Below are 14907 nucleotides of genomic sequence, written 5' to 3'. Positions count from 1 at the left end.
ATCTGACTAATCATTGACGATGGATGCCATTTGGTGTTTTCCGAGGAGCACTGAATGTAACACGAGATTTGACAGCTAGACAGCCCAACATGGCGGCTGCTTGCTAAAGCGACCAGCCAACACCTTCGTCTTTTTTATCATTGTCAGCAGTCAGGAAATAACCAGCCCCTGTTAACATTAACGAAGAGAGACTGTGAACGTCTGTCGCCCGTTTTCGCCTCTTGTGGTTTTTATTCAGCCTTTGTTTGGCATGTGAAGGTGGATTGTGAGGCACAGTAGACGCACGACAGGAGTGAACTGACACCACAGTGGAGTGGGGTCGGAAGGTTTGTGCTCGGTCTTCACCTGTGTAGCGATATGTCACATAGGTAAGAGATTCCACACTATGACATGTTATTGCGGTATTTGATCATTTGTGTATGCCTCAGCGTTGTTTCATTTACGCCTGTGTGACTATCAGCTGACACGACGCTCTGGGCAGAATTTAAATGGCACTCATATTATAAACAATGGAGGGGAAAGTACCCAGGTGTTATGATGAAAGACAAGAGCATTTCCTCTTTGGAATGACTAGTTACCGCAGCAGTTACAGGGCTTATATTCTGGCCCTACTCTTATTTCTTACAATTTACACTTACACTAATTTTCAGTGTGCTTTTAACAACAACAACAACACACACAAAGAAAACAAACAAAAAAAAAATCCAACCAGCTTGAATTCTTTGTCTAGTAAACTACAGTAATGTGTACAATAGTATCATGAGTAAAGACTGCTATACGTGATGTAAAATTAGTCTTTTGGCCTTCACAGCATCCTTTGTTTCATCGATAGTGACCTGTACACAAATGGAAATGATGGCTCCACCCATGGGTTATTCACAGTAGATAATTCCTACCTCCAGACACTGCATAGGAACCAAATACTCACTTTCGACAAAGAAATGTGGGAAAAAAAAGAAGGTTTCTGTGTGAAAAACAAAAGCTTATTGTCTGACCACTGGGATAAATTTGGTAGCTGAGAAAGAAGGACCTTTTCTGTATCCCAGACATGGTGAATGTCCCAAAAAGATTACCATCTCTGCAGCACTGCCAGTCAGCTGGCAAAAACAACCGAATTAATTTGAAAATGACAAGCAGAACAAAGCTGTTCAAAAATGTTAGGAATGATCTTTTTTTCCATGACCAATTCAGTTATTAATTAAATGAGATATAATCTTAATTTGCAGAACTACACTCCATCAGTTAGGCCTTTAGGGTGGTTAGACGTGAGCTGTTCCTGAATAAAATTTACATCCTAGCTGATACCGTCCTGATAGCGAAGCATGGTTTTTATGGCATCATGCAAAGGATGTGCTGTCAGTGGAAGGATCCTAAAGTTAGAATTTTAGGAACTAAGGAAAGTGCATGTACAACCTAACATAAGTCAGGATGCCTACTGTGACATCAGGATATAGAAGAATAATTACTTTCCTTCAGTTTATGTCCCCGCAGTGTTGCACGACAGGGTAGAATATACAAAGAGTAGCTTTTTTATTTTATTACTCCTTCTATTCTTATCCTCATTCTCATTCTTACTTTGTTTTTGTCTAAAACTGAAGTACGTGTCTTACTGTGTCTGCACAGTTTTTATTCTGATGTTGCACCAGAGACATTTGTTATAACTAACTGGTATAATGACATTGAATTGAACTGAATCGAATGCTGTAACCATTTTCCAGTCCAGAAAACTTTAAGTGACTCTTGATCATAACTGAGCCACAGTGTTTTCTCTGGATTAAAATCAGTGGTTAGATTAAATGAAAGCTGTTGTTTGTCATTCCGGTGTGTCCAGTGATATTCTTTAGTGCCAACCCTAGACCAGCCTTCTTTTATATACATTAAGTTTTAAGCAGGGATGTATGATAAGGATTTTTTGTCAGCTAATCAATAATTACCTCTAATGCCTGATCCTGATAAAATAACCAGAATATCATAACCTGTTGTTTATGTATGGAAGAGGGCAAGAAAGGCTAAGATGTAGTGAGCAAAGATGGATGATTTAATAGACCAGAGCTCTAATAAGATTATACTTTTTCCTTCCTCTCTGTGTCCTTGTGGAACATGTACTGTAAATTACAAGCATGTTGTCTTTTTCTGAAACAGTAAAAAATGTCACTTGCTAGCGACTGGGCAGTCTTGTAAATGCCCTTGTAATAATAATAATAATAATGATAAGAATTATTATTATAATAATAAGTCTACTGTGTCACATGCTTGAAAATAAACCAAAGCACAAAGTTCCAGTCCCATGCCAAGTCCCATGCCAAACTTCCTCGACTGGCATTGTGGGCCAGTATGCCTGGTGGTGGCGCTACAACAACAATCTTCAGTTTAAAACTGAAAATTCATAACAAATCAGCTGTACATGCTGTCACATCTTACGGTGTGTAGATACTGCTGTGTGTAGATGTTATGATTTTATTTTTTGCCTGTAGTCTATAATAAAAATTTCCCATTACCGTGATGATAAATGTCAGGCACCCTTGTTTCAAGAATAACTTTGCTAAAGCCACTTGCCTGTTAATTCCACCTTCTGACAGGTATGTTTCAACACTTCTTCTTTTTAAATCTGCGCAGAGTTTGATGCTAAGCTTGTGATTTGCGATTGTCACATTCCTGTTTAACTGTTGATCAGATGTTGCTCTTGTCTTCCATCTACAAAACGTTACTTTTTTGCAATGACTTCACACCTAGTAACATTTGTTACTGTTTGTAAAGATGACTTCCAACAAGTGAAAACATGAAACACTATCAAATAACTAATTTCTTCAGCTCAGTGAATGAAACCATATGTATATCAATGTAGTCAACCTTAATATATGTGAGTGTATTGGTGTTAGCACTGTTGGCTCACAGCAAGAGGGAAATATACTAGATAAGTTACAAAATATATTGATATTACGATATAATTCTACAGTTCCAGTTTCTAGTATTATTATTGCTGCTATGCATCTCTGCTTGTGTGCTCCTTCTCTCAAGCCCCACCCCCCTCTCCCTCTGTCTCTTTATCTCTCTCTCTCTCTCTCTCTCTCTCTCTCTCTCTCTCTCTCTCTCTCTCTCTCTCTCTCTCTCTCTCTCAACCCAACCGGTCAAGGCAGATGGCCGCCCATCTTGAGCCGGGGTCTGCTCCGAGGTTTCTGCCGTCTAAAAGGCAGTTTTTCCTCGCCACTGTCACCAAGTGCTTGTTCAAGGGGGAATGTTGGGTTCTCTGTATTTACAGTTTAATTAAAGAGTTTGGTCTAGACCTGCTTTAATTGGAAAGTGTCATGAGATAACTTTTGTTGTGAATTGGTGCTATATAAATAAACTGATTTGAAAACTGAATTGAAAATAATTGCACATCCCCAGGATTTTGCCTGTATTTCACAGGCCTGGTTGAAGTAGAATTTTACACCAGTACACCAGTAAGGTGCCTGCTGGCCTTGCTCCTTACAGAGCTCATGTCTGGCTAACACACAGTCAGTGGCATCTGGGTGGAGACAAGCATTCCACAGTCAAATGCCTCACATGCTGCGGGTTCCTATGCAGGGCCTGTCTCGGGGAAGGAGAAAACCTTTAGTAGAGAGACAGGAAGACCTGTGGCTCCTGAGATCCACTTTACATTGATGTTTGTGGTGCTGAAATACTGTCTTAACCGAATGTCAGATGCTAATTAGCGCTGCAGGCAACTCAAAATCATTTCAAGGACTCTTGCTTAAAGTATTCAGTCACAAAATGTGTCTAATATACTGCAGGTCTAACATCTCTTTCCCTGACTCCTTCCTGTGCTTCATGTGACCATCACTTATTATTATATTTGCCTCTCTGCAGGTAATTTCAGGCCTTTCTGTGAACCAGGCCTTCACTCCTTCCTCATCCCCACCCCCCTGCACATGATGTCATCACCACCGGCAAAGCACTCCGCCTCCTCCCTCTCCCCTGGGTCCCGGCTTGCGCCCACAGCAGCCCTGGACTCCCTGTCCCTGTCTTCCCTCCTGTCTGGGGATTTAGACAATGATGGAGATGGAGGAAGAGGAGGAGGAGAAGAGGAAGGGATGGGAGACTTAGAAGTGAACCCGTATGATGGTTTGCCCTTCTCTTCACGCTACTACTCCCTGCTAGAAGAGAGGCGTCAGCTCCCCATATGGAGGCTCAGGCAGAGTCTGCTGGAGCACCTGGAGAGCCACAACATGGTGCTGATCAGTGCACCCAGTGGAGCTGGAAAAAGCACCCAGGTAACTAGGAACCAGCACCAGCAGGACTAATTAAGGTCTTATCTTATCTTTTTCGAATTGGGATTGTAAAACAATTAAGCTGGTCACTAACCTGCCTCAGTGACTACATGGTCAACTACTTAGACCCCTTAGGACGCCGGGTCACCCACACAGAGATGAATGTAACCAAAGCTCTTTCTGTAAAGAAGAAAGCCAGGAGAATTTGAGTGTAGTAGAGTATGTGGTACAACTGCAGCAAGCTGATGGTGAGAACATTATACTGCTAATAGTTTCTAAGACCATACATGACTCTCATTATAGTAAATGGGTCCTTTAGCCTCGGGCCTTTCTCTGTGATTGGCTGGTTATCATTACAGGATAATGGATGACAACATTAGACCACTCCAGTTCTGCTGTAACCTGAACACTAATTCCATCAGGAAACACTCCCTCGCTCTCAAAATAAGAATTAATATCAGGATCAGTTGAATAAGAGCAGCTGGTATCTTGCACAGAATGTAATAAAGATGCAGGATTGTGGAACAAAGATATAACACAGCACTGAAATCATAGATTACATTTTGATGCAGGTATGAATATTTGCATAATTTGTATTCTTTATTTTTAAAAAGTTTATTATTATTTAATCCCCAGTAACTTCAGTGAAGTGATGACAAGTCTTCTGAGTTTGTCTGTTGGGTGTTTGAGAAACCAGATTGTGTCTTTGACTTTGCTAATGTATTCTGTCTAGTCATCTATGGATGGCAGCTCAGTTTGTTCATTTATTACAACAGCATATACATTTGCAAACTGCAGACAAAATTAGCTAAACAAAATGAAACATCTAACAGTTAAAGCTACAACATAAAATAAGCAGTAATTTAGAATACCAATGCATCAAACCAAAACAAAGTTAGAAAGATACCTGAATACAAACATTACTCCAAATAATGTTGCTGCACCGTATCAGCTGGATGTGTAAATGCTATAAAGAAAAGCTTCTCAACTGGACTGTCTGACTTTGAGAGGAACTAATAGCTCAAAAAATGAACCCTGCTCCCACTTTGTTTGTTTTATAGTTTGTTTAATCAGTTCCAAATGTGTTCAGTGATCAGCGATCCAGATTTATTTTATATTAATAAGGTAGTTATTGCTTCGACTTATATGTTCAGTGCTTATCTCGTTTCTAATTAAGTTGAAACAGCTGATTAATTGTTTTTTTTCTTGTTAGAAATGCCAGTATTATATTGGCCTCTAAAAATCCACTATCATTTAATCTGGGGTAAAGTGCTTCTCCCACGTGTGTGTTCCACAAATGTAACCTATTTTTTTCCCCAGTTTTGAGAGCTTTTGAAAGACTAAGTAAAACTATGTGTAATTTCCTCCATCCTCATTATTGTGTTTATTCTGTTACTGCCTCCCCTCCCCCTCCCCCTCCTCCTCCTCCTGTTGACCTCCATCTTTCTTCACTTGTTCCTCCTGTTCTCCCTGCAGGTGCCACAGTGGTGTGTGGAGTATGCTTTGTCCTATGAATTTTCTCAGGGGCTGGTGTGTTGTTCCCAGCCCTATTCGGTGGCAGCGATGAGTCTTGCCCTTCGCGTGGCTGATGAGATGGACCTCAGCCTGGGTCTGGAGGTGGGCTACAGGGTGTCTCATGATGACAGCTGTACACCCGACACCCTGCTCAGGTTTGGATGCATGAATAACATTACATTATTGTTTCCCCCCAACTTCTCACTTTCACTTGCACTATTACAGCTGTCAACAACAAAACATACGCTAAGGGTCTCCTCCTTACTGGGTCGATGATTTTGTTGCATTTATTTCTTTTGGGCTTTGGTTTTATTATTACACATGTCTCTTTATTGAGACAAACTCATTAAATAAAACAATTTACAAATAACATACAAACAAAACCATTTTAAGAATGCATAAATAAAATGAAAAAATAACTAAAGGAAATATGAGACAAAAAATTATATAAAAAAATTATATAAATTTATTTATATTTATATACTGCATAATAATGCAGTAAAATCTCAGTATTATGGGCACAGCAGGTAAGGGTCAGTGGATCTTCTTCTGGTGGTATTCTATATACTATTGATGAATTTGAACACAAGAAAAATATTTCCTCTGTCCCTGATATGGACATGCCCTTTCATTGTACTGCCCCTCTGTAATCAGTAAAAATGTGAAATGTAAATTTGGCTTTTCTGAATCATTATCACTGTAATCCGATTTACCTCTTTAGTGGCTATATTTTTACTGAAAACCTAGTTAGTATTAGTGTAATTCAATTCAGTCCAGTTCTGTTTTATTTATATAGCACCTTATACAATCAAAATTGTCTCTAGATGCTTTACAGAGACCCAGAGCCTGAACCCCCGAGCAAGCAGACAGTGGCAAGGAAAAACTCCCTTTTAACAGGAAGAAACCTTGAGCAGGACCCGACTCACAAGGGAGAACCATCCTGCTGATAGTCAGCTGAGTGAAGGAGGGAAGAAGAGGTAGACAGGACAGAGAGGATGAAAGAGAGAGAGAGAGAGAGAGAGAGAGAGAGAAACATACATGCAATAAACATCATAAATTACAAAGGACTAACATGACATTGGCAATACTATCATAAAGGAAGGTGGAAGGGAGATGTTTCTCCTGCTTCCAGTCTTTATGCTAAGCTAGGCAAACCAACTCCGTTACCCCAGTCCAGATTGAGAGTGTATATCTTCTCATTTAAGTCACGGCAAGAAAGTAAAGTGGTATATTCATGCTCGAAAATCGAAACAGACAGAACAGGCGGTTCACTAAGAGAAATATTTCTGCCTTTAACTTCCTGGAAGGAGGCCACCTGAAAAGGTCTAGTCTTAAAGATTTTACTGCCTTCAGGGGTTAATGTACTGTACTGTACCAGAGTGCTAGAGATGGCTTAAAAAAATTGAGTATAAGTACAATAAATAAATATTACTCTGCTACTACGAAATGAGTGAACTTATTTTTGAGCCCACTGCTGATCTGCATCGCCTGCAGCTGCCTTCTCCTCCCCAGAGGAAATGTATATGGCTTCATTGGATTACAGTTTTGGATGATAATGTTACATGGCCTTTCATTGCTTACAGCCACACCTTCACTCTTTGTTCTGTGTTCCCTGCAGTTTTGCTGTCCAAGCTGGCAGTAAAAGTGTTACAGCAGTGAAAACTGATCTGTGTCCTTCCCTGAACTCTTGAGTGATTATGTAAATAAATTTACATTCCTTAGCAGAGTTTAGCCGAAAGTCTTAAGCCGTTTAGAAGGCCACTTTGTGTTTTCATTGTAAGCCAAAGGACTCTTCAGCAGAGGTCCCGGCCATAGTGGCTTTTGGGTTGTGGGGTGACCCTAATGTGCCACCATGCAATCAAAATTGATTAATTAAAAATAATACTTGTTTGTTCCTCATCTCTTTTTCTCTCTTCCAGGTTTGTCAGTGACACTCTCCTGCTAGAGGAAATGATGTCAGACCCTCTGCTGCATCAGTACGGTGTCGTGGTGCTGGACGAGCTCCAGGAGCGTACCATGTCCACCGACGTGATGCTGGGCCTGCTGTGTGATGTCTGCAGGCAGAGGCCAGACAACTTCCGGGTGGTTCTCATCGCTCATCCGACGCTGGCACCTCGCCTCTCCGCCTTCCTGGGATCGTCAGTCCCTCACCTAACCCTGGACAGTCTGCCCACTGACCCCACTGTCAGAGACCAGGAAAAGGGGCATGAGGAAGTGGAGGGCAGCAAACCTCTTGAGATGAACAGGGTGGAGACGTTGTACCGGGAGCTTTCGTCAGGGAAGGAACCGGTCGCTGCTGCCTGTCACATGGTGCTGGATTTACACAGAAGAGGAGAGGAAGGAGATGTGTTGGTGTTTTTGGCCAGCGCGCAGGTACAGTGTCTGTTGCTCTGGTAAAAAATCTAATTTATATTTATATCTATATCTATGAGATTAATTTTCTGACCAACCTGTCTAGTACTAAATGTGATCATTTTGTCATGATTTGAAGTCAACGCTACAGTCGTTCACATTTCTTCTAGGTTGATTTTAGTGACATCTGTGGTTATAGATAGTAACAGCAAGTGCATTCCAGAGGTCCCAGAGCTCTGTTTGAAATAATACGTGTGTCAACAGATATTACTCAGCACTTACTTTGATAAATGGTGAATTGTTACAGTAATTTTTAAAGGAAAAATGCCCAACATCTGACTCTCTCACTTTTCTGTGGCTTCTCCTGTCCCCACCCGGACTTTCATCTCATAGCTAGAGTCATCATCCTTATAGTAAATCACCTCCGTATTGCATGCCTTGTCAGGCTGTGTGCAGTGTCATTGTGATGTCCAATTGTGTTCACCGAGAGGTTTGCTGAGCCCTTTTGCATCCAAGGTTGCAGTCCAGGTAGATTTCAGTCAGCTGTAGCTCCAGTATCTCCACTGCTTCATTGAGCTAACAGTAGCTGTAGCTAATATAACTACAAGAAACAGTACAGTGAGCAGCAGTTTGTGGTCACTCTGGTGGAGCCTCCGTCACACTCTGGCAATATTTTACATGTTGCTCCTTTAAAGTCACAGAAAAGGAGATTAGTCATTCGCTGCCACTGAAAAGCAAACATCCCGTTCACCATGTGGAACGACTATTTTATGTTTTTTTATTTTTTATTTTGTGCTATTGTTGCTCGACTTTTCAATGCAACAAAATGCAAGCAATGCAGAATCCCAGCAATAGTGACAGATTGTGCTGTTTTGCAGTAGAAACCTTTATCATTGTCCTTGTAAAGAAAGGGAAAATGGGTCAAACCATTCACTCTGTGGCGTCCTGTAGAGTTTCACCGTCTTTGTCTCGCGTGGGAGTGAAACAAGGACACCTCAACCTGAGAGACCTCTGGTGCATTGCAGGTGTCTGTTACCCTGCTTTAGGCACACATACACCAAGACACAAGATAGCTGTCATTTGCTTTGCGTCCATGTGCGGATTTATCTGTACATATTTAACTATGGTTTGTCAGACTCTCTCCTGCACATTTCCCCTCCCACTGTGTCAACATCACCAGACCTACTGCTGCTTGACTCCCAGTCAGAACTGATCTCCCTTTAACACAGAGTCTAGTGTGTGCGCCTGGTTTAAGTCAAAGTCCTCTCTGGTGATACTGATCTGGTTAATCGTCAGTGAAGCATATGCACACTTTACTAAAACAAAAGCACGGGCAAACATTTCTCAGGCCTTGGATCAGCTGAAATAAACTTTCCCAGTGTATGTGGAGAGTTCGTGAGTGGATGTCCAAAAGAGTCTGTTTAAACTGATGCTACATCCTCGGTCTTCACTGTTCTGTATAGGAAACAGAAGAGTGTGCGACCCTACTGGAGAAGGAGTGTGTAGCACTGAGTCCTCAGCTTGGCCCTCTCAGGATCCTCCCCCTCCATGCTGGACTCAGTGGGCTTACTCAGCGGGTCTACGAGTCCGATCCTGAAGCTTCTACGCTGAGGGAAGATGACAGGTCCGATGGCGTGGACAGCTCAGTGCTGGGAGCAGGAGGTCCAGGCGTCAAAAGGAAGGTCATCATCACCGATGCGCTTGGAGAGGCTTCCTTCTCCCTACGAGCTATTCGTTATGTGATAGACACAGGCCTTCAACTCAAAACTGTGAGTCATGATCCAATTACAGATCTGTGTTTGTTGTCACTTTATTTATTTTCTAGGCTCATTGGTTTGTTGTATCTTATATATAAAACTTAAAAATTTTGATAGTACTGCATTGCGGGTGGGACGCAGGGTTATTTGATTAAAATGAAAACAACATGAAGCCATCATGCAAAAAGCTGACATTTACATTTCTGACAATGTTCTGCCACAGGTTTACAACCCACAAATAAGAGCAAACTCGCAGGTCCTGAGGACGATCAGCAAACACCAGGCTGACATGCGAAGGCAAAGGGTCAACAGCCACCTTCCAGGTAAGTCAGAGGTCATTTCTTTATAATAAATACACAGTGTGTACACATGGGGCGGACGTGGCTCAGGAGGCAGAGCGGGTAGAGTCATTGACTGTATCATCACTGTTCACTGTTTGTGTTCTCCTTGTTGGTTTTTAGGGCTGTGTCTCCGTCTTTACCCCCAGTCTCTATATGAGGATGGGATGGGGGAGGCTCATTGTCCAGGGGTGGTGGAAGAAAACCTCAGCCACTTGGTACTCCTGCTGAAAAGGCTTGATATTGCAGACATGGGGCAGTGCAAGTTCCTGGACAGACCGGGTACCTTTATGAACTACCTTCAGTAACAGCAGAGTCATTTAGAAGCACAGATTACTTTTTTTCTTTTAGCGTGCTGTCAGTAAGACAATGCTATAGTTTATACACCGTCTTGAGGCCAGAAATACTCACTAGAGCAGCAAAAGTGGACTCATTTGCAGCTGAAAATAGTCCCCAACAAAGTTTGAGTAAAGTTTGATTAAAAAAACCACACTGACCAACAGAAGTGAAATGATGCTCTTGCGAGTAATTTTTAAAGAAGGAAGTAGGAAAAGAAGAATGAAATGAGTGAAATGGACTGACGCTTTGTTTGGTTTTGGTATTTTCATCGGATTAGTTCGAATAAGAAAAATTCAGCATAACATCAGATTTATCAAGCACAGAAAAACCTTTACTTTATCTCTTGTGTGTGTAACATTTCACACTCAGATGTGAGTCGACACAACAGGTTGTGAAGGCTCAGCTGAGGTGTAGAGAGTACCTGCTGCAGGTTGTTGACATTAGAGTAGTTGTCCACTGTGTATCAGCATTGTTCAAGTCTAAGACCATGACTTTTTCCTCGTCCCTGTGTCTCTCCTCCTCATTTATTTTTCACTCACTCCCAGCCCCTGAGGCTCTAATGCAGGCCCTCGAGGATCTGGACTACCTGGCAGCACTGGATGATGATGGTAACCTGTCAGAGGTGGGCATCATAATGTCGGAGCTGCCACTGGAGCCTCCACTGGCTAAAGCCCTGATCGCTGCCTGCGAGTACGACTGTGTTGATGAGCTGCTCACTATAGCTGCTATGCTCACAGGTGATGAAAAATGTGAATTGTTTTACTGTAAACAATGAAAATGTAAAAAAAAAAAAGCAAACTTTTATTGATGGATGTCATCTTATTTTGTCCCAATTCAGCTCCTTCCTGCTTTGTGACAGCAGAACCCAGCAGAGAAGAGGCTGCTGTCACACACTGGCGACCTCTAATGCACACTGAGGGAGACCACATGACACTCATAAACATTTATAACGCCTTCATAGAGCGTACGTGCACTTTGTGACATCTTGACTGGACAAATCGTATGGGATGCTCCTACAAATGGTTTTTAAACTCAGGGCTGTGGAATATGTTTTAATATTAGCAAAGCAGGAGGGAATACAGTGATTTGAATTTGGATATGGAACGTAAGGGGAAAGTTAGCATAATGACTAGAGTGGGAATCCTGCACTAGTGACTATTCTAATGTCTCTTGAGGTCTCATTAATGTATTATATCTACATGAATTATTGAATGGTCCTTGTTGGGTAATTGCAGATAATCAGGATGAGGCGTGGTGCACGGCAAACTTCCTCAGTCATACTGCCTTACGATTGGCTGTCGTGATCAGGGCGGAGCTGCTGGAGGTGATGCAGCGAATAGAGCTTCCTGTTTCTCCTCCAGCCTTTGGATGCCAAGACAACTGCACAAATATCAAGCGTGCCCTCATCTCAGGCTTCTTCCTCAAAGTAAACTATTTTTTTTTCTTGAAACTGTGTGATGGACATTAATCAGTTGCCTCTTCCTTTAAAGGTATGCTATGCAGGATTTTTCTAGAAAAAACGAGTGTGTGATGGCATATTTATCTGCAGAGAGACTGTCCTCGGCCAATAATAGTGTGCAGGGTGTGAGGTTGTTTTCCATGCAACCCATTACAACAAAACATAGCCTTGCACTTTCATCTGGACACACCTTAAGAATCTTTCTCGGGCAACCAGTTTACTGATCAGTTGCATATTAAATATCTGATCACTTGTCTGAAGTCTTTTTGAACATGTTACAGTCCTTCACAGCCCCCCCACCCACTTTCTTACTTTGTTGCTGTTCTTATCCTCTCTAGGTGGCTCATGATGTAGATGGCTTAGGCAACTACCTCCTGCTAACTCACCGCCATGTGGCTCACCTGCACTCTTTCTCCTCCTACCTGTGTCGCCAGCCGTGCCCCAGCCCCCCCAATTGGGTCCTCTACCACGAATTCACCATCTCCCGCGATAACTGCATCCGCATTGCTTCTGAAGTTCACCCTCAGATGTGAGTCAAACCGTGATGGCATGGCTTTAGATGTGCAAGATACTGTCAACTGTACACAGCACTTGAATGTAGTTCTGCTAAGAACCCGTAACATCAGATAACATTACTGTGACAGATCATCACTGGACTGGATGAACGCTATTGAAGATGACTTGTTATTAAGACTGTGCTTTAAAAAAGTAATTAGGTTATTTGTTGATTGTTCTATTTTTAACATTATTGTTTAGTTTTTATTAATTCTGTAGTTCAATTCAAAAGTCTTATTTTTATTGTAAAGAGTAGGTTGTCAAATGGACAGCTTTCATTTTTTCAATGACAAACACTCAGTCAAGCCAACAGTTGGTTATAGAAAGTGTTTAAAGCTTAGAAGAACAGGTAGAGAGTATTTTTGAACTTTGAAAAGAGCCAGGCTAGCCATTTCCCCTTGTTTCCAGTCTTTATGCTAAGCTAGGCTAATTGCCTCCTGGCTCCAGGAAAGTCAGTCAGTGTATTTCCCAAAACGTTGAATTATTCTTATTCTATGAAAATTGCAGCCTCTGAGAACCACTTACAAGTGGCTTATCTTTGTCCAGTAAAGGCCAGTATAACCCTCATGTAATGATAAAGCCCTCTCTTCCCCACCTCTCGGCTGTAGGCTGGTGGAGCTGGCTCCTCTGTACTACTTGGGAAACTTGCCATCAAGTGATGGCAAAGAGCTGTTGATGGAGCTGAGGCACAGTCTGGAGCCTCATTCGTACGAACAGGACGGATTGTCGGATGAGCACGGCAGGACTCACAGAGACACTGATGGGACCGGAGACACTCACAATCAGACTGAGCTGTGTGTTGTCCAATGAGTCTAAAGAAGAGACAGAGCATCTCAGGAGAAGACACTACACCCACAGCTGTCACTTTATTGTTTGGTCTGAGATTTGGTACTTTGTGCTTTGAATTAGTCTGTGAAATCTCATTTGAGATTTAATTAGAATAATTATAATTCTTAATTATTTTATTTACTGGAAAACACTATTGTACAATATTGTTAATAAATCTTATATACAATGGCTTTGGAAAATATTCAGGCCTATTCATTTTCTCCTTGTTGTGTTATGTCCTGACTTAATTTAAGATTTTATGTGGAAATATTTTCATTATTTTATGAGGGATTTCTATGTTATAAAATATATATTTATATATTAATATAATAGAATGTGTACAATGACGATAGCAATTTTAAGTTGTAGCACAACAAAAATTGGAAAAAATGACTTGGACAGAATAATTTGTCAAAGTGTACGCACTACTTGAGCTTGAGCAGAGAGTGTGTTATTGGATGACTTTTGAGCTCTATGCAGACACCCATTAAGAGATGCCTCCTCAGGGCCTACTGTGATCCATGATGATGCTGTAGTTGTTATGCACAAAGCTTTTATTTTCACCTTTTTGATACTGTTTGTATAATGGCTTGGGTTTCCTCCTTACATTTTCCTTCATTCTGCTTTTTTTCTTTGTATAAATCATGAAAACGCTTTGTGTAAAGTGGATTGTTATTGTCCTATTTAATAGGACATATCTGTCAATACAGTACTTCAGTACATAAAATAAAAGTATGGTTTTTCATGTTTGAAATATCTTGGCTGAGTGATTTTTTTCTTTTTTTTTGCTTTATGGCTGCCTCACGTTTTACTTTTAAAGTAGCTTCTCTACAGTGTCTCAGCTATGAAGTTGTCTTGTCTTGTCTTGTCTTGTCTTGTCTTGTCTTGCCTCTATAAAGGTATTAACAGCAAAACAAAGATTTATTTCTCTGTATTCCTGGTCTTGTCCAGGCACACCTTCAGATGGTATGAAATGTTAAGAATATCATAAATTCTAATAATAATCCCAGTGATATTTGTCTTTAAACCAATGCATGTCTACATGAACTTTGCTCCTTTGTTCAGCATTTTAAACTTGATGACTTAAAAACAAGTTGAAGCTTTTTCCACAATGCAACTCAACAGTAACTGATGACATCATCAGGTTTATTTTCTGATACTTGAGAAAGCTTCTTCAGAGTCACAGAAGACATCATACAATTGTTTTCACTGTAGCAGTACTCTATATGATAAGTATACTGCCTATATCAGTAATCTGAACCCTTTAAATTGTATGCATTTTCAAAAAGAAATGTTAGTTCTTTCCCAGACTGTAATTTGACCCATGTTAAAAACTATTAATTCCACCTGTGGGTGCAGAAAAGCTGAAATAGTAAGCTGGCTATGCAGTCCGACCCTGTGACATTGACACATTTCTGGCTTAGGAAACATATTACTTTATTTTTTTGTTTGGTGGACAACAGAACAAGTTGTAAATACAACACTTACATACAGTTTATAAAGTTGGTATGGCA

General features: G+C 41.0%; 1 protein-coding gene across 1 annotated transcript; it reads left to right on the top strand.

Annotated features, from left to right (window-relative positions):
* The first annotated feature begins 80 nt into the window (after positions 1–80).
* dqx1 (DEAQ box RNA-dependent ATPase 1) lies at positions 81–14147 on the top strand. Its single transcript, XM_046375410.1, has 12 exons — positions 81–368; positions 3850–4253; positions 5727–5920; positions 7685–8138; positions 9581–9886; positions 10098–10197; positions 10336–10494; positions 11097–11288; positions 11390–11515; positions 11787–11977; positions 12349–12539; positions 13174–14147. Exons 2-12 carry the CDS (start codon positions 3912–3914, stop codon positions 13373–13375), a joined length of 2457 nt encoding a protein of 818 aa, XP_046231366.1. The 5' UTR covers positions 81–368; positions 3850–3911; the 3' UTR covers positions 13376–14147.
* Positions 14148–14907: the final 760 nt, after the last annotated feature.

This window comes from Scatophagus argus, chromosome 20 (genome assembly GCF_020382885.2).
Source record: "Scatophagus argus isolate fScaArg1 chromosome 20, fScaArg1.pri, whole genome shotgun sequence".
Classification (NCBI taxonomy): Eukaryota; Metazoa; Chordata; class Actinopteri; family Scatophagidae; genus Scatophagus; species Scatophagus argus.
Note: the sequence above shows the minus strand (reverse complement) of the source record. Positions and strands in the feature narration are given on the sequence as shown.

Bases quoted from the DNA above. Each gene is read 5' to 3' on its own strand.
- dqx1 (XM_046375410.1), top strand. From the start codon at position 3,912: ATGATGTCATCACCACCGGCAAAGCACTCCGCCTCCTCCCTCTCCCCT. The intron at 11,516-11,786 runs GTACGTGCACTT...GGGTAATTGCAG, and splicing joins TTATAACGCCTTCATAGAGC to ATAATCAGGATGAGGCGTGG. The intron at 12,540-13,173 runs GTGAGTCAAACC...TCTCGGCTGTAG, and splicing joins TCTGAAGTTCACCCTCAGAT to GCTGGTGGAGCTGGCTCCTC.